Raw genomic sequence first — 23,647 nt, 5'->3', positions numbered from 1 at the left:
ATGCTGGAACCCAGCCCCCAGAGCCGCCTCCCAGCCTGGGCCTGGAGCAGGTGATTTTTCACTCCAGGGATCAATAAGGCCTAATGATCAGGATTGGATTTAACTCCATCCCTATCTGGCCAGAGCAAGGGCCAGGGCCCGGTCGATCTCGAACACTGGCCTGAAATTGCTGCTTGACAAGGGAGAAGTAAGGATTAGAGAAAATGCCAATCGCTGCTCAGCTCGGGGCTCGGCGTAAACGCCAATTTTCTCCAGATGTGGCTGGTGCCCCGTGGATCTTGGCGGCTCAGGCTGGGAGGAAAGGCGGGGGCGGGGGAGTGTCCCATGAGCCCAGCCTAACCCAGGTCTTGCCCGCGCTCGCACACCTCTTACTTACATAGTCCTCGGACTCCTCTGGCCGCCACTGACCGCGGGAGAGGGAGAAAAAGGGAGACAGGATGTGAAGGAGTCTGGCCCCGAGGGGGACTGGTTGGGGGAGGGCTGGTGGCAGGCATGGGCCAGAGGGGTGGCACCCCAGGACCACTCGCCATCCAAAGATCCCAGCCCTGCCTCACAAGCCCAGCTGGGGGCACCAGGACTGCGGAGGAGAAACTTGGAGGGCAGAGGGCCAGAGCAACAGGGCTCCCTGACACTGAGGGGTCAGAGGGCGCCGCCCGGAGGTGCCTAGAGGGAGAGGCTGCCAGACTGGAGGGGGTGGGTCCTACAGCTCAGGCAGAGGAGTGGGGAGACACGAAAGTGTCTGTATTGTACACGGAAGTGGCTGCAGTGGTTTGCCGGGAACAGTCCTGGTCTAAGCTTGCTGTCCTGGTATGATTATTCACAACATCTCCTTTTACTCTCAGAAGCATCCCAGTTGGGAAGACAGATTATGCAGTGTGCTCTAGGCAAGTGACGTTGTCCCAGGAACAGCAGAAGCTACGCTGTGGCTGGAAGGGGCGGGGCAGACTGGTCAGCAAGATGACAGAGGCCGTGAGTGCCAAGTTCAGAGTCTGGACCCTGCCCCACAGGCACTGGGAAAGACCCAGTTCCTTCCCAGGATGCCTGAACATCAAGACAGGAAGGCACAGATCTGGGCTGGCGCTACTGCTGCTGCTGATTCTCAGTACGTTCTTCTCCAGGCTGGGGTGCATGCAGGTTTACTAGCTGGAGGGTGGAGAAGGGAAGGTCCCGGGGCACTGGAGGGCTGGGGGTTGAGAGCTGTCCAGCACAGCACAGGAAGCGGGGCCGTGCCACCCCCAGACCATGGGGTCCTCTGGGCCAACCGCCTCGCAGTGCTGGCCTGATCTCTGTCCAGCAATCCCAGCTGCTCCTGTTCTGGGAAGCTGTCTTGGAAAGTACTTGCAAGGAGTGTGGGACAAGATACGGGAGGAGGCCCTTGGCCGTCCCTCCTGGCCTCGGCCACTTTCCACGGTGTGGCTGGGCCCAGCTCTGCCCTAGGTTCCTTGCCTAGGGGGATGGGGGATGCCCTTGCGAGCCAAGCCAGGTGTCGGCGTGGAGGGCCTCGCAAGGGGGAGACTGGGAGACAAGAAGGGAAGAGGAACAGGTTGAGGCAAAACACGGGGCCAGAGGATGGAAGGGACCACCGGAGAGAAGAGAACAGACAGGTGAAAACGCAGTCAGCGAGGGGGAGAGACAGGACAGAGAGGAAGGAGAAACCGAGCACAGGGATGAAAAGAGACAGGGCGGCGGAGTCAGAGCGCGAGAAACAGGCTTCAGATGGAGACACACACATGAAACGGGACAAGTCTGCCCAGACAGTCGTGGGGGGCACGCACCCCCACTGATGAGGCCCGGGCTGAGCAGATGGTGCTGTGGGCAAGGACAGGCTGTGACGTCCTTGACCAGGCGCTCGGGGGACAGCTGGGCCCTGTGGCCAGGCTGGGGACCAGGCCCCATCTGCTCACCTCCTGGCCTGGAGCACAATGACCCAGTCCGGGTGTTGGGGGCTACAAAGGCCGGTCCTCCACCTTCAGTGGGCTTCCCTAGAGCTCAGGCGCAGGTTTACCTCCTGTCATAGGAGATCTGAGACCAAGAGGACAGTGCCCTTCGTCCTATGGCCCAGCTCCCTCCTAACCACTTGGGACCAGAAGGGGGCACCCGAAGAGAAGCAGCTTCTCTGGAGCCACAGTGGCTGCAGCTGTGCTGCTGGCCCCCCGGGGCGGCAGGGCCGGAGGGAGCCCATTCCCGGGATGCTTCTGGGTGGGTGTGTCCACCCGCCGAGGCTCCAGGAAGAGCCCTCGATCTACCCCAGGAATGCAGCCACAGGCCCGCCTATCTCTCCCCTGTTCCCTTAGCGCTGGGCAGGCCCAGAGGAGGAAGAGTGCGCCCTCTGGGCAGAAAACTGAACCCAGCCGGAGCTGGAGACAGGAAAGCCCTGTCTGCCTGTGGGTGAGTCCAACCCTAAGTGCAGCATGAAGGACACCGGTCTGATCCCAGCCTGCAGGACCCAGGTGTGAAGAGCCAGAACGGGGGCGGGGGGGGGGTGTTGGTGTTTGCATTCTGCCGGGGGTGGGGGGGGGATCAGGCTCCACCCCCTCACGGCCCTGATTCTGGACAGAAAGCCCTTCAGCACAGACACGCCGCCAGATGTTGTGAATCTTCAACAGAATGTGTGGGAAGGGAAGTCGTGGTAGCAATTACAGGCCTTTCCCAGGAATCCTGAGACCTGGTCTCAGCCACCCCTTACTGGGAAGTTCTGGCCCGCGCGCCCAGTCTCCCAGTGCCCCAGGTTCTCCTTCTGGATAGCCAACCAGTGCTGAGAATACCCCAGGAACCTCACCCCAAGCTCCCAGGCAGAAGCGCCATCCCCTGAGGATGGAAGGGTGTAGAGGTATGAGTGAGATGGGCCGTGGGCCCAGCCCTTAAGAGCAAATATCAGCCCAGCCCGGTTCACGGAACTCTGCCAGGACAACGGCCGAACGGGGGAGGTGACCGCCCCGGCTGTGAGAGGAGGAAGGCACATCTCGAAAACCCAGCCTAACTGACAGCGGGTGCATTTCCTGCAGGCCACCAAGGAGGGCTTGGGGGTGGGGGGGTGCTGAGGCCTGGGGGCGTGCCGACAGCCCCACACTGCTGGCACCGGTGGCTCAGCCACCGAGGTGACTGCCAGGCTGGAACTGCCAAGAGGGCAGGTAGGGCTAGCTGAGCCTTGGTTGGGACAGATCGGGCAGAGCCAAGACAGAGGAGGGAGTGATCCTGGCAGCAGGCCCTAACCTCCTGGTCTCAGCGCCTCCCCAAATGGCACAGCATGTCTTGTTGTCACCGGCCCTCTGAGAGCAGGCAGGGGAGGGGAGCGAACCTGGGCTCAAAGAGGAAGGGGAATGTGACGGTCTCGCCCGCCCGCCCGCCGACCCCACCACCTCCTGGGGGCACACCTGGGCCTCAGCCAGCATGACGTCCTGGATGATGGGGGCGCCACGGGGCTCGCCGTTCTCCAGCCGTACGTAGGTGACCTGGTAGCCGCGGATCTGGCCGTGCTGCTTGCTGGGGACGGGCAGCTTCCAGGAGACGCGCACGGCAGTGGAGTTGAGCGGCTCCACCTCCACCTTTCGCGGTGGCCCGCTGGGCACTGGGGAGACCAGAAGGAGAAATCAGGCAGGCACAGCACAGCTCCAGGGCCGTGCCTCCACACCCCACTGCCCCTGATGCGGTTGCCTTAGACTGTCCGCCCTGCAGAGGAACGTGGAGGACTCCCTCCACCTGCATGGGAAAGAGCCTGGGACTCTGCGACCCTCGGGCCAGGACTGCCTCACTCGGCGGGGAGGAGGGCTGAGGCAGGGCGGTGGGGCAGCGGGCTTCGACCTCCCCGAGTCAGCACGATCTCTGCTGTCTCCTCTGGGCCCTGCGCCACCCTGATGTCTAGTGAGGGGAGCCTCGCTAGTGTCGGTGGCGCCAGTCCCCCCGGTTCTCGCCCTCATTGGCCTCAGCCTTTTGAGGCTCCCCTGCTTGGGGAGCCCTGGGGCTGGGATTCAGGCATGGGCTGTCCTACGAGCTCCATCTCCCCAGGCGGGGCCATTAAGCTTGTACCGGGAAGATGGGGAGGCCCCCCAGGGGCGCTCGGGAGGCTGAGCCCTGGGTGCCCGGTGGGGACACCTCCTGCCGAGACCGAGGCACAGCCTCTCTAGCTCCCTAGCTCTCTAGCTCTTTCCAGCGTCCCGCAGGGCTGCCCCGGGCGTCCTCACCCGTAGCGAGGCCACGCTCCCTGCCCATCCCCTCGCCGTGCCCCGGCGCCGCCTACCGTCCTCGTCCGTGCGGACGAGCACCGGGCTGCTCTCGGGGCCGGGGCCCACGTCCGTGTGCGCCCGCACCCACACCCGGTACTCCGTCCACTTCTCCAGGCCCACCAGGTCCCAGCTGCAGTGCTCGCGGCCGATGCCATCCACCACGTGCCGCCCGCGGTCCTCGCCGTCCACCGCCTCGTAGGCCACCGAGTACTGGGTGATGACGCCGTTGCGGCTGTCGGCTGGCGGCGGGACCCAACTTACCCGGACGGTGGTGGAGCCCACGCTCACACACGTCACCTTCTGGGGGGGTGCGGAGGGGGCTGGGGGAGACAAATGGGGGGGGAAGCAGGCAGATGGAGGGTGGGGGGCCACAGGCAGGGCGACCGGTCACGGAGGACGGAAACTCACCCAGATGGGCTACTCCCCGGGGGGGGTGGCGTGGTTATTCCCGGGGCCCCTCCAGGCAAGCTGCCGCCACTGGCTGCCGGACAGCCCGGTTCTCCCGCCAGGCCGCAGGCTCTCCACACACGCACACAGACACACACGCAAGGCTCTAACGCAGCGCCTCACACATCCACCGTCTCAGACGAAACACACACAAGCAATGGAGGCCATGCCACCCTCACCCCCGCTCACGCCTACAACCACTCACGGCTGTGCCCACAGCTCTCCCCCTTCTCAGGACAAGTGACTGATGGCTCTTCTGGCGTGAGGTGGCCTGAGTCTGTGCCTGCCTGGACAGAGTGTCTACGGCCGAGGTGCAAGACCCCTGGGGCAGTCTAAGGGAAAGGGCCATCAGAGGGGCCCTCACTTATCGTTTCCCAGACCCCAGTCCCATTGAGGACTCCGCTATCATGGCAGGGGTGTTCTCATCGTGAGTTCTGCCACCACCCTGCCTGGGATGCCAGCAGCCCCTCAACCCACTGGCTCTTAAGCCCCTCACCTTCAGAGCCTTCTCCTCCCTGCACTGCGGGGGTCCTGCCCCAGACTCTGCCACACTCTCTACAGCTGACCTCCAACACCCCCCGACAGGCCCTCACCCCATGGCCCAGCTTAGCAACTCAGGGTTCCCAGCCCACCGCCTGCCCTGCAGCCCCAGGGTCCCCATCTGCTGACCTGCCATCCTCACTGCCCTTGCTATTCAGCTTAGACTCACACCACTCATACCAACACACCAAACTCTGAGCTCCTGCCTTGCCTGCAGCAGGCTCTAAATGACCCCATCCCCCACCTTCTCCAAGGCAGCACACGGGACAGGCAGAAAAACCCTACGAGTGCCCACGGCTCCCGGGGCCATCCACGCTTGTTGGCTGGCCTCTGCTCTCTGCCCGCCACCCCTCACCACGCCGCTTGACGCAAAACACCTTCCACCTCCTCCACGTTCCTCAAACCTTCTTTCCTCTCGGCAAATAATCCCATCTCCTACTCTGCAGAGAAAACCAAGACCTCCCAACAGCAGCTCCTGCATCTCTTGGTACCAAACCCACCACTCGGCCAGCTTCGGCTCTGAGTTTCTCCTTCCTGCACCCGGGAAGGAAGGGAGTACCTTCCTGTCCAGCGCCAGTCCCTCCCCTCGCCTGTGCTCTGCCCTCTTCCCCACTTCCCAAGGTGCCAACTATCCTGTTTTCCACACTGCCTACTCCTCACGGGCACACTTCCAATGGCGTTCACGTGTGCTCAGGATTTCCCCATCTTAGTCTTCCCACATCCCGTCCTTGGCCCCACAGCCTCCCCTGCTGCACCAGCTGCACTGCCCCCTTTCTCAGCCAAGCCTCTGTCTCTGCCTCCGTGTCTCCCATACACGCCTCCTGGGGCTCCAGTCGGCTTCAGCCCCTCACACCAGGTCCACCCCTGCGTATTACTACACCCAGTGGTCACACTCTGGCCCTGGCCGCTCAGCATCAACAGCGATGGTCTCCTCCTTGAAACCCTCTTCTTCTGATCTCCAAGACACCCCCATCTCCTGGAGTCCCTCCCATCCCTGGTCCTCCTTCTCAGCTGACCTCCAGCCCCAGCTCTGGATTCCGGCAGCCCGCCCAGCATCAGCACCCGGATGGCACACAGCTTCCTGAGCCTGGGGGCCTTGGCACCAGGTGTGCCCCTCGTACCTGCTTCTGTCTCACTTTCCATTCTAGGGAGCGAGCGGCACCACTCGCCTCCCAGGTTTATACACCACACGCAAGGCTGCACCTGAGGCATCCCTCTCCCTTAGCCCACCCCCACCCCTAACCTGTCACGAAGCCTGGTCAGCGGGACCCCAGACAGCTCTCAAAACCACCCCCAACCCCCACCTCCAGCTCACCTAAGCCACCATCACTTGCCTAGACCGATGCACACAGCCTCTCCTGTCTCCAGCGTCCTGTTGGGCCGTCCTGTGCATTCTCACCCTTAGCTAGGCAGCTCTCCTGTTCCCTGTCCCCAAAGCCCTGATGCTGTCGTCTGGGGGCTGCTCTGGCCATACTGGCTGGCTGCTTGCCCTGACCCCAACCAAGCACCTTCCTGCTTCGGGGTCTTTGGCACCTGCTGAGCCCCTGCCTAGGGCTTCTGTGTCACCCAAGGAAGCCCCTCGACCCCTCAGATCACACGAGGTTCCTTTCTCATCTTCTCTCCACTGTTCGTTTCCTCCACGGCACTTTACACAAATATAATTAAAAGCTCATTTGGGTAATTGTGGGTTTAATGTCTGTCTTCCCCACTAGACTAGGACCCCCGCAGGCAGAGGCCACGTCACGGTTGTGCTACTCCCAGCAGGGTGCATCGGCCCCGGCAGGAGTGTGGCAGGTGCTTGTAATGAATCCAGGAACACCAAGTCACACAGGGCACATTCACACAATCCCATGTGACGTAAGGGGCCTCAGAGGACCATCACATGTCATCACGCGTGCTGTCTCAATGCCACGACCCCAGCCAGCCACACACACTTGGCCCCATCATCACAGGCAGCGCCACAGACGGTGGCTCACTGTGGCCATGTGACTAGAGAGCCCAAGGGCTCGCAATCTGTCACTGGGAGGGAGAGGGGCAGAGACCCAGACACCCTGAGACACACTGGTTGGGTCCCAATCCTAAGAACAGCAATGGACACACCCAGGCCCAGCCACAGTGACAGACACCCCCAGGGGCTGCACAGCTGGGTGCTCAGACGTGGACACACTCTCGGCATCAGTCTCACAGGAATACAGCAGCACGCAGCACTCCTAGGTGCGTACACACACAGCCTCATGCAGTCCAACACATGAGTGCCGCACGGCGCCACTGTGGTCTCCTCTCTCCCCCGTGCAGCTGGCTCAGTGAGACTGCCTGGCTCACGTGGATGCTCGTGGAGGGAGCAGGAGGCAGGAATATGGGTAACGGGGGGATGAGATGTGGGGATGCAGGAGGGAAGACGCCGCTGGAGCAGGTCTGAAACACAGCGAGCACAGCAGTCCCTCCATGGAGGGCGGCCGTGGGCTTGTGTGACCAGCATAGAGCGGCTGGGGGAGGAGACACAGAACTTACCTGGGCGGGGGCGGGGCTGAGGGAGGGCAGGAGGTGGGCAGGGAGCAGCGAGGGCAGCAGCCGCCCGGGTGCAGACTAGAGGGCACTTACCTGTCCCTCACTTGGGATCCAGACCGAGCCCAGGGCCCAGTGGAACTGACCACCCGCCTGGTCGAGGCGAAAGGGTGTGTGTGTGTGTGTGTGTCCGTGACCTACCCAGCTGTAGCAGCCATGGCTCTGGGAGACACTTACTGGACTGTGCCGTGCGAGCCTCAATGGTGGGGGTGAAGACGCCCACCCCCAGCTCAGAGCGGGCGGCCAGCTGGAAGCGGTACAGTGTGTCGGGCTTCAGGTCCTCTACGGTGTAGGAGGATGTGGGGTCGAAGGTCACCTTGTGCTGGAAGAGCAAAGAGCACTCACTGACCACCCTGACCTCAAAGGTCACTCAGAGGTCACCCCCAACACAGCTGCAGGGCTGGCTCCCTGCCATGTGGCCACGTGGCCCACGCAAGGGCACCTCACTGACCACATGGGCATGGGAACACCACGGACATGGTGGCCTGGGGAACTTGAGGGCTCTGCTGGCGCCATGCGAGCCATAGCGCTGAGGAGACCCAGGACGGACTCAGGAGCTCCGTCCCCAGGACAGGGCTGACAAAGACTACAGAACCGTCCAGGCCAGCACGGGTCCCAGAGCCTCAAGGGCTGTGTCCCCATGACCCGAGAATCCAGGAAAGCCTACGTGGGAGAGCCCAGCACAGACCCCCGGGGACCAGGAGCAGCCCTCCTCCCTGCACACCGCCGGGCACTCACCTGCTGGCCCTCGTCCTCCGCCGCCCAGTACACCAGCTCATACTTGACGATCCGCTCCTGTGGGGGCAGCAGCCACGACAGCTGGATCCTAGTGTCTGAGTCCGCCTCGGCCTGGAAGTCCGCGGGCTGGGCAGGCACTGCAACACCCCAGCCAGGCACCATCAGCCTTGCCAAGCCCCCGAGGGCAGGGGCCCCCGGTGGAAGGAGGCAGGGCCTCACCCCACCCCCGTCCTGCCTCCCCAGTGGCCGTGTGCAGATATGGGCTTTCATTATCCCAAAGACCGACCCCCCCCCCCGCCCCCGGCTCACAGCCTGAGGGAGGCGGGTACCACCCAGCCTGGCCTGCGCCTACCTCCCTGCTGCGTCTTGACCTGGATGGTGGGGCTGGGGGGACCGTCGCCCACGGCAGTGAAGGCCAGCACGCGCAGGCTGTAGGTGATGCCGGGCAGCAGGCTGCCCACGGTGGTGAGGAGCCCAGCGTCTGTGTTGTGCTTGTGCCAGGCACTCAGAGGGCGGCGGGAGTCGGGGGTGTAGTAGACACGGTAGCCCCGCACCAGGCCGTTGGGCTCCTCGGGCGGCTCCCACTGCACCAGCATGGTGCTGGCGCTGAGCATGCGCGCCTGCACGCGGCGTGGGGGGCTAGAGGGCGCCTGCTCCCCTGTGCGCGCCCGCACCGCCTCGCTGGGCGGTCCGCGCCCGATGCTGTTCACCGCCAGCACGCGGAAGGCGTACTCTGAGAACGGGCTCAGGCCGCCGATGCTGTAGCGGGTGGTGGCCACGCCGTCCACCTCCTGGAAGGGGCCCTCCGCGCCCGCTGGGCGGTACTGGATGCCGTAGTAGGACACAGGCTCCGAGTTCCCAGAGTCCCAGGTCAGAGTGACGCTGGTGGCAGTTGTCTCTGTCACCACAAGGTCAATCGGAGGCTTTGGCAGGGCTGGGGACAAAGTGGAAGGCTCAGGGCTGCCAGAGGTCACGACCCCAGGAGCCGACCCTGCCCTGGGGTTCACCCCCAATAGCCCTCCCCAACAAAGAATTGCCTGAAAAGCCCTCGTGACCACTGAGGTCACCTAGCCGGGGCTGGTGTCCAGGCCCATCAGTACCTGCAGGGGCCTTGGGTCATTCGCTGTCCACCTAAGTCACTTCTAAGACTCCTTGGACCTCACAAAAGCCCTGGTGGCTCATCGAGCACACGGACCCAGAGGGGCCGGCCAGGGCCTGTGCAGATGGGAGACACACGGGCCTCTGCAGTGCATCTGGGCTCACCCACTGGCAAGTGTGTGTAACAGGGGTGGGGAGAGGGAAGGGATTTCCTCAGGGAATGGTCCTGGATTTGAGAGAGACGGATGGGGCTGCTGGCCCCACAGACACCATGGCTTGGCTCAAAAGGAGGGGAGAAGTCCCAGGTCACAGCCAATCCCCGAACAACAGACACTCACAGAGTGCTGATGGTGTGCCAGGCACCGCGCTAGGCTTGAGGACACACTGTCACACGGTCACATCGCTGAGCTCACGGGGCTTATACACCAGCGTGAGGAAGAAGCAGTCAGCGAGCGATAACCGTGGCTCTGGTGTGTGTAATGGCAGCAAAAAGCAGGGTGCGGAGATGGGGAAAAGTCCAGGGCGTCCTTGAATGGGGTGATTGGGGAAAGCTCCCCAGGACTGAGGCCTGGAGAGCGGGGAGGAGCCAGTGGCGGCATGAGTGCACTGAGGGCGGGGTGAGACTGGGACTGTCAGCCTGCTCAGTTCACAGCAGTGAGGACCCTGCTCTTTATCTTAAAAGCAGTCGGAAGCCACCGCAGGGAGTTTCTCCCTTCTGTAACATGATGCTGAAAATGAGGACTCGTGCTGCAGAATAGGGGGTGTTATCAGAGGAGAGAGGGGAAGCAGAGCACCCCAAGGAGACTGGTCTACATGTGGCTGTCCTAGGGCTCCGGGCAGAGACAGAGAACCCACCTGCCTTGGCTACTGTTTCCCATCCTTCTTTCTGGGAGGCTGGGAAAGCTGAGGGTCCAGTTCTATGGTTAGAAGGGTGTGTGGTGGATTCAGACCCCCAGGGTTCAAGTCCCTGTTCCATCATTTACTTCCCTGTGACCCTGCGCCTCAGTTTCCTAACTTATGGGAATAACAAGAGAATCTATTTCCCAGGGTGACACCACCTGAACAATATAACCTGTGCTTCCTAACCAGCACGGTGTCTGCCCTCCAGGGACCTAACACCTGTTAGCTAAAATGATGAAGCCAGTTTCTGACAGAAAGCCCTCTGCCCACCACTGAGGGCCAGGAGGACCCCCGGGGCCGGGCACCAGCAGGGTAACAACCCTCAGCCCCACCTGTCCCCCAGCAGTCATGCCCCCCTACCCCCCAGCCCAGGGAAGGCCACGGGCCACAGCCAGCACACCAGTGAGGCTCACCTTTCACGGTGACCTGGGCTGTTGCCTCGATCATGCCCAGGGAGGAGATGGCCACGCAGGTGTAGTTGGCAGAGCGCACCACGTTGCTGAGCTCCAGCACGTTGCGGCCGACTGGCATCTCGTCCTCCTTGGTGAGCTCTTCGGCCCCCATCATCCACTTCACGTAGGGCATGGGCGCACCGACGGCGACACACGTCAGGTTCACGCTGCCACCCGGCATCACCTCCTGGCTGCTGGGAGGGATGGAGAAACGCGGAGCCACGCGGCGCACTGCGGGAGGAGGGAGAGAGGCGCTCACAGGCCGGGCAGGATGCGTGTGCGGGTGGAAGGGCAGGGGCCCCTCGTCCAGGAAGCCCCTCTCGTCAGAGCCAAGGGGTGGGGTCCCTGGGTCCCGGCTGACCCCCACCCATCCTGCTTTGGGGCCAGAATAGCCTCTGCTCTCAGGGACTGTCTGGAACATGAGAGATTCTGCAACCAAGCTCCCATTTTACAGCCTAGGAAACTGAGGCCCAGGATCACAGGGGAATTAGTACAAGGCCTTGTAGGGGCCACATCCCAGGTCTCTCTCCGACCCCCGCCCCCACCAAGGAGGGTCTCCAGCAGGGCTAGCTGAGGCACTAGTGCGAGAGATCCAGGCACCCTAGGGTAGAGGGTCCTCAGAGCAGGACTGGGGCAGGGCAGAGGGTCAGCCCGGAAGTGACGTGGCCACCTTCTCTGAGGCCACTGCCTCCACCTCCAGGCCGTGATCCCCGGGGAAGAGATGAGGGCAGCAGCAGGACCACCTCCCAGGACCTCAGCCATGCTCAAGGCAGAGCCTGAGAACCCAAGAGGAGGCGCTGCCTCCAGGAGGGAACGGACAGGGGCCAGAGTTCTGGCGGGCCAGGGACGTGGTCCGTGGGCAGGATGGGCATGACGATGGCAGTAACATGATGAGGGTGCCAAGCAGACGGCTTTCGGCACCAATGGACAGGGTCTCAAGGCGGAGGGGTGGCAGTGCCTGGCCACAACCTCCAACCTTGGGCTCCCCAGGAAAGAAGCTGTTCTGAGCTTCTCAGTTCAAGGTGCAGCCTGGACCCCCCCGCAACTCCTCCTGCCAAAGTCTCGAGCTGGGTAAAGACATTCGGAACATGCAGAAAGAGGGAAGGCAAGCAAAACCTAGCCATGGGCAGACATGCTTGGCATACAGACAGGGCATGCAGTTGGTGGGCAGAGGCTGGGGTGTGTCCTTCCTGGGCACCCCTACACGCAGGGCTGGAGATGGCAGGCAGCGAGGCTTAGACCCAGAGGAGATCACTCAGGGTGCAGGTGTCTGAGGGTCCTTGCTGGGGAGCCCAGGCATGCAAAGGACCCATGGTGCTACATCGGGAACACCTCCACCACAGATGCCAGACTGCTGCTCGCTCAGCCCAAAAGCACAGAATCAGAGCTGGAAGTAACTGCAGAAACCACCTGGTCCAACCTGTGACCTCACAACACAGAGGTCAAAGCTGCAACCCACAGACCAGACATCCAGCAAATCACCAGGTCCCGCTAACGCACCACCTAAAATATCCTTCTAACGCTCTAATTTCTTGCCAAGTCCACAGGTGAATGCCACCTCCGAAGTCCAAGCCACCGTCCTTCCGTGGATTGCTGTACTGTGTTCTCCATTGCTCCTCCTGCCCTGGTCATCCCCTGACCCGGTCACTGGCCCTCCACAAACAGCCGGCACAAATCCGTATCTGTTCACATTACCTGCCCTGTTAAAAACTCTTGCGTGGAGCTTTGAACGACTCCTAGGCCCTCACTTTACTCAGCCTCAACCGTACCCACACTGCCTCCCTCCAAAGCCTCCAGTTAGAGCCAAAGCACTGCCAGTGCCACGGCCAGCACCAGGGGCCGAGTCTACTTCCCTCTGTGCGCCGTGCTCACTGGGGTGTCAGTGTGTCTCCTCCTAGAACTGGCATCCCCATCTTCTCAGGAGAACCATCTCAGTCCCCATTTTTGGTTCATGAGCTATGCGACCCAGATGTGGCTCAGGAGATAGAACCTTTGGCCTTTTGCAAAAACTACTAAGACACGTGGCTTTTCCTCTCCACTTCTGGTCTCTAACCTGGGGTGGGGTGGGAAGCTGGGGACCACCTTTCACAAAACTTGAAAGGACCTGCTTGAGAACAAACGAGTTATTGAGGAGAGGAGAGGTACAGACAGAGACAGACGAACGCCTGACCAAACTGTATAAACACCTGCATCCAGCCCTGCCTGACGCTGAATCTACTTCTATACTTTCAGTTTTGTAAGACAAGAGTTTCCGTGTTTCGCGTTAAGCTGATGGAAGTGGGCTTCTGTCGTTTGTCCTAGAGCCGGGAGTCTACACTGAGTGACACAGCACAGTTCAGGCACAGCAGCACTGTGTGGCAGGGGGACAGGTGGATCCCAGGGGCACGGCTGGCAGGGGAAAGCCACGACAAACAGCTTCCTTTGAGCACTCCCCACAAACAGCTGAAGGTGAGGCTGGGAGGCTCGAACATGGTGCAGGCACTCCCTGGGCTCTGGTGCTGAACCTGGGGCACAGGTCATGAGGAGCAGCATGCCCGCTGGTGAAGATGTAGCCTGGCTAAAGCAAAAACGCTCAGCGGTCCTAACTGACCAACTCTCTTCTTGCCTCTCCTCTCTGCCAGTGGCTGCCCCGTTTCCTCCTTGTTCATGGGCATCCAAATGGGTCTGGGGGGAAGAGAACCACTCTCGGGCACCTCGTCCGGGCTGCAGGTTTCCTCGCTGTGGATGCGGGCACCTCCCAGTTAAAGAGGTGGGAACTGACAGCTGACACTCAGGGACATGTTTATACATGTACTGGGAGCAGGTCCGTGGGATGAAAAGCTCAGGCCCCTTTGAGCCCTGGCTCACAGGGTGAAAAGAGAGACCCGGGCGGCTCCATGAAGAAGCTTCTGGGTCTGTTGAGGCTGATGGAAGAACACTCTCCAGTTGGTATGAGGATGGGCTTCAAGCCTGTGCCAGGGACACAGCTGCCAGCTTGACGGTGGTCAGTGGCAGAATCCTGGGACCCAATCGGGTCCCTGGACATGAGAACCAAGAGCCCCAGGGGAAGGAAGTAGGTCGTTGGTGGATAAACCTTAGGTCTCAACCTAAGCTGCGAAGAAAACTGACCGGGCTTTACCTCAAACCGTCCCAGAGGACAAGGCCTTCCTGCCACTGCCAGGAAATAAGGGCCCTTGGGAAACTAACATTGAGAAGGGTTTGTTTTTATTTTTAATTTCCCCCCTTCCAGATCCAAGTGGAAGGGAGAACCCCAGGGGCTAAGGATGAGTGAGAGGTCAGAGGTGAGCCTCAGGATCACCCTTAGCACCAGGGCAGGGCCTCAAGCCCAGGGACTCCTGGACGGCACGCTCCAGCAGGGCACCTCCCTTCACAGGCCTGCTGGGCTTCAGCCAACACAAAGAGCCTGGACAGGTTTCCCGCAGAGCAGACTCATCTTCCCCACGGTGTAGGGGCTAGGACTACAGAGAAGGTGGGAGTAAGAGGCGAGTGACCACTTCCTGGGATCCTGAGTATCTGTGGAGTCCCGAATTCTGGATGGTCACCCCCCTGTCCCAAGCGCCAGGAGTGGCTGGCTCCTCCCTGCAGCAGTCGCACCGCCACTCCTCTCACTGTCACTGACACGAGGCCTCCAGAAGGGGCAGGACTTGCCCTGGACTCGGGTCTATTGACAGCAGCAACAGCAGGGAAGGAAAAACCAGGGCTGGGGAAAAAATGCACTTAAGGGCTAATCTTGAGCTCCAACAATGACGGTCTATTACTGTTCCCTGAGCATCCTTACTGCTGACATTTTATAGACAATTTCCAAAACAGGGCCTTGCCATTTCTGGATTATATTTCAGCTGTAACTTTTAAGTCTAATTATTTGAGCTGACAACCCCCTATAATAGGGCGGTGTGGCGCCTGGAGGCATCGGCATTCAGTGGAGTGACAGCCTAATCGCAGGGGGGAGGCAGCCCCGCAATCGGCATTCACTCACGGAAATTTCTCTGATGAAAATAACACAACATTAAGGAGGGGATAAGGGGCAGGATCCACCGTATCAAGATAAAATAACTCTTTAATAAATAACCTTGTGGCTGCCGCAGAGCAGTAATTAAATGCCGGAGCACTCGGCACACAGTTTTAAGTAAAGCTGGAAAAATGTAAGATGTAATTATCAGCACCAAACAAATTACCAGCACGGCAAATCCCCCCTGGAATATTTAGAAACTCATTTCTGCCTTCCCATTAAATATTTGTGTACATGCTTATTTTTGGTGGAACCATGGAATGGGAAAAGGAGAAGGGACAAGGGACTGGGAGGGCGGGGGAGGGGGCCCAGGGGGAGGCAGTGGCAGGCTGGGCTCTCTCTGCTGATGACCGTTTTCTGAACTCGCCCTGGGGCAGATATGCCCGGTCAGCGAAAAGGTGTAACTGAAATGCCCCAGAGCTCAGGAATGCATATGATGATGCTCAGGGCTGGTATCTGAGCCAAGGCTGCAATCCTCCTCCCAACAGGCTCCCTCTCCTTGTGGAGGAAACCCAAGCCACAAAGAGAACGCACAGGACACCAGGTGGCCCGGGTCTGCTCCCTGGGGCTTCACCCAGTGGACGGGAGCGCCTCCTCTAACGGCTCAGACCAAGGGACACAGGAAGGACTGCTGGACCAAGGGCGTGGAGTAGAGGCCTGGCCCTGAGGGTGTGAGACTGCTCTGGAATGGGCTGCTGCGAGGTCTCTGGGAAGTCCTCCCCGACCCACGGCCGCGCTAGGGCTGTTGAGAGTCTCACACATGGCTCTAAGCAGCACTTGACCGCTCGGTCAGATGTGAGCTCCTGGTCGAATGCCCAGCACCCAGTGTGGGGCCGAGGAAATGCAGCTGTCTGGGAAAAAGTGGGAGGCTTGGACCAGGTGGGAAGACCCTCATCTGGATCTAGCTGCAGGGCGAAGAGACCAGTCAATGGGAGGCTTCCTCAGTGAGCCAAGGTGATGCCACCCACCCTGTGCCCCAGACACTAAGCTCAGTGGGCACAGCATGGCTGCTGTCCATCCAGCTTTGGGGAGGTGCTCAAGGATAGTGCAGACCCTGGAGGACGTTCACCCTGGGCTGCAGGATCTTGAGGGGTGAGCTCATTCTGGATTAGCCTTCCCCTTCATCTTCCCAACAGTTTTAGCTGAGCTCTAGCAAATGTGGATTTTCAGCAGGGGGATGCGGGAACTGTGGAAGGCCCCACAGATGCACAGAAAGCCCCACAGCTCTTACAGAGCCCACAACCACTTCTGAGCTCCACCTGGAGCAGGCAGCTGGCCTGGGCACAAAGGCAGGGCCCAGTCTCGTGCCCAGGACCGTGCCCACCCAACCTCCCCAGCAGGGGAGCCCAGCTAAGGGGACATGCAGACACGTGGGGTGGTCAGGGACCCAAGCAGCAGAAACATGCGGGGCAGGGGGGCCTGCCCACCCACCCCTGGCCCTGCCCGCCTGCCGGCTCGAACAATGGAAGTACAGAGCCCGACGGGCGGGCAGGCCTGACTGGGGCAAGCCCGAAGAGCTGACCGAGCCCGCTGGTCCCTACTGACGGGGGCGTCCCGTCGATGGGCGAACTGTAGATGGATAAGAAGTGAAAAGGACCAACCTTCTCGCTGATCTGAGAGATGAGAGTTTGGGTTGATGGCAGAGTGCGATGAGGATGAGGAGGGAATAAAAAAAAGACAAGGAGAAACACAGAGAGAGTAAAAACAGGCCAACCTTCATCTGCCCACACAGCACGGAGACGAGACAAGACTCTTGTGCCCCACGCACACGCACGTGCCCACAGGTGCGCGCGGACCACGCCGCTCACAAGACTCAGGACTCATGGAGGACACGGGTGGACAGGGCTGGGTCCCGCCAGCAGGTGCCGGGTGCCAAAGGGCGGGACAGGGACGGGTGGCAGTGTGGCACAGGCAGGCCCCCATGCCTCACGCGCACCCCAAGGCTCAGACAGACCCACTGAGCTCAGGGCCCACCCAGCCCACAAACCCACTGAGGCACATGGGCCACTAGAACCCCACCACCTTGATGAAGCCCCACGCTGCGCAGCCCCAGAGTGAGGAAGCTGGTCTGGAGTCTGTGGGGAGAAGCCAAGGAGCCATCGCCCCGTTTAGAGACAGCTGCGGCCCAGCGGCCAGGTCCCTGCAGAGAAGTGGGGAAGGGCGGGGGCAAGTAGCCCAGGCTTGGTGGAAAGCATGGCCCATCCCTGGTCCCTGGCAGCCGTGCGTCCTAAGAGCTAGACGGGAGAGACGCTGTGGATGGAAGGAGTGAGTGAGTCACTGGGGAGGGGGTGGAATGGAGAGGCTGGTCCACCCGGCACGCCTGGGCCTGCTAGACCGTGGGTGGAGCTGCAGGCAACTGAGCAAAGTCAGACGAAACTGGGTGGTGCAGCCCCCACGGTGCTTTCCCCGCGGCGGCAGTGGCTACTGACTGCCCAGCACTTCCTGCGTGCCCAGCACCGGGCTGGGAGCTCTACACGCACGGCCCTACGAAAGGCAGCCACTGTAGGTCTGAGAGAGGTGGTGGGAGCCCCGAGTCTGCGGGACAGAGGAGGGGTGAGAGGTGGACACTGGAGCCAAATCCAAGGAGACACGACCTCGGGTCCCGTGGACATGGCAGAAGAGAGAGATGGATGGAGATAAGAGCCAGAGTGAGGCTGTCCACCTGAACAGTGTTTCGTAATGGAGGAGAGGAGGATTCCCCCAAGCGACACTGGGCAAGGTCTGGAGACCCTGTGAGCCGTGACCAGGGGGTGCTATTGTATCCAGTGGGTCGGTAAACACCCCAAAATGCACAGGACAGCTCCATACAGGTTACTTGGCCTCAAATGTCAATGGTGCTGAGGTTGAGAAACCCTGAGCTGGCGTCCACACCGACCTCGATGCTAAGGCTGAGCCCAGTGGGGGCCTCCCACTGGCCTGGAGGGTGACAGGTGCCCTGCCTGGAAGGAAGCTTTACCCCCGCTCTGCTGGGAAGCAGGCGGGCACAGGCGAGCACTGGGGGCTTTCTCCATGTGTGCCCAACCCCAAGAGGGGTTCAGGATACAGAGCTGGTGGCCAGTACCGCAGAGGCTGTCCCAGAAAAGTAAGGGGCTGATGGGGCTCTCAGCACTGCTGGGGCAGAAAGCAGGGGCTCTGCTAGGACCGTGATGAGGAGGGGTGTGGACCCCAGATGCCGTGTCCTAGCAGCACAGCTTAGGGTTCTGTCCTAGGGCTACAGGGCAAATCACCCTCTGCAAAGCGGGATGGGTACAGATTCAGGTGGGAGCCTGGGTATCAGACATGTCCTAGGGACAGACTGAGGACTGGCCCCACAGGAATGTGTGTGTGCGCCAGTAAGAGGGAGGGACAACCAAAGTGAGGTTGTCCCTATTTTAGGATTCTTAGCAAGTGGGGCTAGAACTAAAGGAACACCCACATTTCCGGCCCAAAAGGCCTGAAACGGGTCCGGGAAGGCAGTTCAGGAAGACCTGTGAAGTGGGGGATGGGCCATAGCAGGAACCAGTTAATAGTTCTGCCTGAGCCCATCACGGGCAGACAGTGGAGTTCCCACAGACAAGGAGGTAAGAGCCCCCTGGTCAGCACCTGAGCCACCAGCTACAGCAGCTGAGCTCAGCTCATCCATAGAGACCCCTGTCCTGCCTCGGGCTGCGGCCAGCGTGACAGTGACTTCAGAGAACGCTGCCCAGCCAAGACGGTGACGAGGAGCTCAGCCACCCCGGCTCTGGGCCTCCTGCCTCGGTGCGGTGCCTGCAGCTCTGCCTGCCCCACCTCTCCCTGGTGCAGCCACATGCAGTGAAGGACTTCACTGCTGACGCCTCGAAACTCCATCCTCAACACGACGGTCTTCTGGAAGAAGTGCTGGGTCAGGCCCACACAGTAGCTGGAACAGTCTGGGTGGAGGAGGGAGGTCTCTGAGGAGGGTCGTTCAGTTGCTCCTCTCAGAGGGGACTCATTAGGACCTTGTGCATAGGTCAGAAGCTCTGCTGAGGGCAGCGTGGGGGGAAGGCTGTGCAATTTATGACATATTCATCTTGGCTATCTGGGTGACCTGCACGCTCCTGGCCTCCATGCCCTGATGCTTCTCCTTAAGACAGGCCCTGGGGCAGCTCAGGTGAGCCCTGAAGAGCAGAACACCTGAGAAGGGGACCAATGGAGACCTTCCATCCCATGCCCCCAATTTTGATGAGGCATCAGCCACTCTCTGAAGCCCCATGTGCCCATCACCTGTGGCCTCTTGGGATCTTGTGCCCTGACAGCACAGCCCTTTAATAAGCTCACGGTTGATAGCCTAATTATCTCTGGTCTGTCTGACCACGTGGCCCTGAAAGGTGGGACAGACCACTGAGCCTGCCCTGCCCCACGCTTGGCCTGGGTGGACAGGCAGACTTCGCCCACTGTGAAGCTGTACTAAGCACTTAGCGTGATGAAATCATCACTGAGAAGAAGCGGCATCCACTTTCCTTTAGAAATCCCCAGAGGGGAGATGGTTTCACTTTTCATGACACCCATCTGTGAAGGAGGATTAAGTGGGGGGGATGGTAGGGGTAGGAGGGTTGCCAAGGGTCCCCCCTAGACACTGTGCACGCAAAACCTAGAGTGTTCTTAGGAAGGGGCAGGTGGCCAGCTTTGGGCTGTGAGCAGAACAGAGAATGGACAGGCCAAAACAGCCCCCGGCCCTCTCTGCTGGGTACCTGGACTTGTGAATACATGACTCACTTAGTCCCAGCGAGAAACACCTCAAACGCACGAGGTGCCCACCTGCAGGGGCTCAAAGCTGCCTGGGCCTGACCCCCCTACACAAGGGCCCTGGCTGATGACAAAGCACAGCTGGCTCCTCCCCCAGGAAGGCCCCAGGCAAACCTGGTCAGGAGGCAGGGACACTTGGCCTGAAGCCCACCCTGCTGGGGTCGGCAGGACAGACTCAAGGAAGACCAGGCAGGTGTGAATATGTTCACACGCAGACATGTGTGCCTACTCACACACACACACACACAGTCTGCTCGGAAGGCTCGAGACTCTCGTGGGGCTCCAAGCTCACGAGGCAGGACCTATAAGAGATACAAATGCTCCCAAGAGCGGCTGTTCCCAAAGGGCCTGCGGGAGGAAGGCAAAGTCGGGCGGATGTTAGGAGCTTGCCCAGTGGGAGCTGCTGCTGCTACGGCTGCTGCAGAGAGAGGCAAAAAGGAGGAGAGACAAGGCCCGCGGCAGCCCGGTGGTCCACACCAAGGTTCTGGGCAACAAGCCCGGCAGGCGTGGCTTGCTCCATAGTCAGGCAGGGCTGGGCACCACCTGAGTCCTTACCTCGCACATACAGGTTGGCAGGGGCCGAGTAACGAGTGCCTGCAGAGTTGGTCGCCACACACTCGTACTTGCCTTGGTCCGACTCCTCGCTGCTCTCAATCTGCAAGGCACCTGTGGGGACACAGAGATGGCGGTCTGGCCTGGAACCTGAGGAGGGATCTCGACAGCACCCGAGGCTCAGGTCGACCAGATGTGGCAGGCATCAGGGCCACACCTGGCACAGGTGCTGCTTCTGGGAAGCTCTCCCTGACAAGCCCAGAGGCCTCCTGGACAGAACTGAGGGTCATGCTCCAGATATCAAGCCCGCCCACTCACGGTCTAGCCGGGCCTGTGGGCTGGGCCAGGGGCTCCACCCCATCCCCCAACTCCACCAAGCATCCGCCATGTCTGGCCAGCACGCAGTACTGGAGCATGTTTGCTAATGAGCATCCCCAGTCAGAGCATCACAGAGCCAGGTGTGGGTGGGAGCAGCCTGGAACCCACAAGCATGCGATGCCCTCCTCGGGCAAGACCTGAGACTCTACCGCCCACCAGAACCCGCAGGAAGGAAAGGCTGGCCCTGTGGGCCTGGTGCCCAGCAGCTCTGCTCACAGTACCCCTCCTCCCCGCCCCCACCTCCACCCCCGCCAGCCCCACCCATTCCGGCTCCTCTCCTCAGCCCGGTCCCTGCTAAAGTGCTTCGACCCACCGCGGCTCCTGCATAATTCAGGAGGCTAATGGAGGCTGCAGCTCCCACTCGGGCCAGCACCCTGAGGGGCTGTTCTGGCCACAGACGGACAGATAGGAGCCGGGACCTGGGCGTGGGGGTGGGCGCTGAAAATGACCCTCACAGAGGGCGGAGGAAAGGGCTGAGGCCAGTCCTGGCAGGTCCAGGTACCAGGTAGGGGAGGCCAAGGCGAGGGTGAGGTGGGGGATGGGGGCAAAACCAGGACCTGGCCACCTCCATCCCCGGCAGTAAGCGCCTGAGAACACCGCTGCTGCTGAGGGTACACCTGGCAAACCGTCGTGACAGGAACACCCCAAGGCACAAGCAACACCCGCTCCCTGGAACAAGCTGACAGACAATCACACCCACGCAGGACGCTCCAACGGACAGTTAACAACCCCACAGGACACAGCCTGACAGAAACCCCTGCCTACACAGACCTACCCCTCCCAGAGCCCAGGCCGGCTGACAGTCACACCCACACAGGACGCAGACAGAACTGCCTGATCCTGCCTGACCCAACGGGACAGGAGCCACAGGGAGGAGCTCCCGTGGCCCAGGCTCCGGGGGGCGGGGTCCCACTGCAGGTCTGAGCTGTAACATGTAACAGCCTCTTCATCCCCCAATACCTCTCTTTCATCACCCAAATGCTGGGCAGCAGGAGGGGCAATGAACACTGGAGGTGGGGAGAGGGGTGCTCAGGCTTGACCCCAATGCAGAGGGAGAAAGGGCTGGCCTGCTCTGTGGTCCTGGTCAGCCCTCCCCACCAGCATCAGGGAGCATGAGGACCCAGGACACATGCCAAATACCCAGCTCCTACGAGAACAGCCCTGATGGGCACCCAACAGGTCATGTTTATGGGATGGATGGACGCTGTCACAGAAAACGCTCATTCAAGCAGATGGGGGTCAGGCCCCTGGCCAAGGGGAGAGGGGGCTGTACGAAGGTCAGTTCAGCTGAGGGTAGGGGGGAGTCCTGGAAGCTGGTGCCACAGGTGAGAGCAGGAAGTGGTACCTGGGTGGGATCCTGGCTGGAGGAGGCGGCTCCCTGCATGAAGAACCAGGACTGGTCAGGGGACCCCACGCAGACCCTGAGACTACTGCACACAGAAATCCCCAAATCTGGAACCAACCCCACGAGCCAGCAGTGGGGGCCAGGCCCCATCTTCTGTTCTGAAAACAGCCTGGCCCTGAACTCTGAGGGTCTAGAGGTGCCCAAGGATACTGAGAGATGGGGAGAAAACGATGTGAATACAAATACTACAGAAGCCACCATTTTACAGGATGTCTGCTCTGGGCCAGACCATACCCAGTCTTCTCCCTCTGCTCTAGTCATCATACCCCATGAGGTGGGTCCCTGGCCTCAGCCTAAACAGGAGAAAACAGACTTTTGAGAGAGAAACTGAGTTTTCAAAGGACACGAAGTTGAGTCAAACTTGAACATGGCTCTTCATGGATCTTTGAGTCCAGTCCGGGCTTGGAATCCCAGAACGTAGGATCCTGCAGCATGAAAGCAGCTGGGGTTCACCGGTCAGGGGATCAGGCTACCCAGGACCCTGTTAATTTCTGCTGTCATTCCAGCCTCTGTGTTAGTCTTAACTGCCTGTCCTTCCTAGTGTTTGCTGGACTGAGAGATTTACAGGGGGAGCCTCAATCTACCACAGGGCTGGATGCTGAAGGCGGGGCTAGTAATGACTGAAGGCCCCAAGACCAAGGAGGTTCTTGAGATGGAAGGCAAGGCTTGGTCATGCTCCCCCACCTCATGGGAAGATTCTCCATCTCTGGCTAGCCTTGAAGACTAGGGCCTGGCTTCCCTGCAGGAGCCAGCAAAGACTCTTCTGTCTGCGGGGCTGGCCTAGAAGGCCTGGTCAGTGGGCCTGCAGTCCCAAGGCGGGGATGAGCTGAGTTATGTCCACAGTCCAGACTTGGAATGGATGAGCCACAGGAGGGGATGGCTGAGTGGATGTGTGTGGTGGCCGGTGGTGCTGAGGGGCCGGAGCTGGAGATGAGGAGGCTGGAGAGGTGGGGATGGGGGAGGTGACGACGGGACGGGACGGGATGGAGTGGTGGTGACGGCGTGGCGAGGCGTGGCGTGGCGTGGCGAGATGCACGGACAGCATTCTTACCTCTGATTGGTGAACCACCTGGCGAGGTAATTTGAATGCAAATAAGATCAGAGAGAAGCATTAGTACAAAAGGAAGGAAAGCCACAAAAAGCCAAATCAGATAAAATAAAACGCGAGAGAGGGCCTTAATAAATACACAGAGAAATTGAGGTCTGGCTAAGGCCGCTGCAGGTGGTATGTGAGCAAGCACCAGCTGCGTGGAGGCGAAGCTGTGTTCCCCAGGTCACTGGCACGGCTCTGAGAAGGGAGGCAACTGAGGCTAGGTCAGCAGGGCTGGGGGGTGACAGGAATTAGGACCGTGAGGCAGGGCTCCTGAAGACCCCACTGGCTGAGGTCAATGGAGAGGGAAGGTGAAGAGAAGAGGCGATAACCCCACCCTGCAGGGACCCCTGAAGTGCACAAGATTGAGTAGGATTTCAAAACAGAGGACTTACCCAAAGCAAAGCATTTAAGCAGACAGAAGAAACGGCTAAAGGGAGGGCTCACTTCAGGCCACTACCAGACCAGGCCCCCACAAACACACACACCAGCCCCCTCCTCACC

At 60.6% G+C, this 23,647-nt stretch overlaps 1 protein-coding gene across 3 annotated transcripts in view; it reads right to left on the bottom strand.

Annotated features, from left to right (window-relative positions):
- PTPRF (protein tyrosine phosphatase receptor type F) overlaps nucleotides 1-23,647 on the bottom strand; it is an 84,271-nt gene that overhangs the window by 19,452 nt on the left and 41,172 nt on the right. For 2 of the 3 annotated variants that reach the window (XM_055401300.2, XM_088835217.1), the window contains 8 exons: nucleotides 20,274-20,384; nucleotides 10,925-11,194; nucleotides 8,866-9,447; nucleotides 8,514-8,650; nucleotides 7,953-8,097; nucleotides 4,238-4,543; nucleotides 3,375-3,568; nucleotides 377-403 (listed from right to left, as the gene is read on the bottom strand). In XM_055401300.2, coding sequence (XP_055257275.1) covers nucleotides 377-403; nucleotides 3,375-3,568; nucleotides 4,238-4,543; nucleotides 7,953-8,097; nucleotides 8,514-8,650; nucleotides 8,866-9,447; nucleotides 10,925-11,194; nucleotides 20,274-20,384 — 1,772 coding nt within the window. The remainder of the gene's footprint in view (nucleotides 1-376; nucleotides 404-3,374; nucleotides 3,569-4,237; nucleotides 4,544-7,952; nucleotides 8,098-8,513; nucleotides 8,651-8,865; nucleotides 9,448-10,924; nucleotides 11,195-20,273; nucleotides 20,385-23,647) is intronic. The other variant, XM_055401301.2, reaches the window with a different exon arrangement.

The sequence above is a fragment of the Moschus berezovskii genome, chromosome 4 (assembly GCF_049115385.1).
Source record: "Moschus berezovskii isolate FMDL1 chromosome 4, NW_MosBer_1.0, whole genome shotgun sequence".
Classification (NCBI taxonomy): domain Eukaryota; kingdom Metazoa; phylum Chordata; class Mammalia; order Artiodactyla; family Moschidae; genus Moschus; species Moschus berezovskii.
This window is presented reverse-complemented; position numbering and strand designations above follow the sequence as displayed.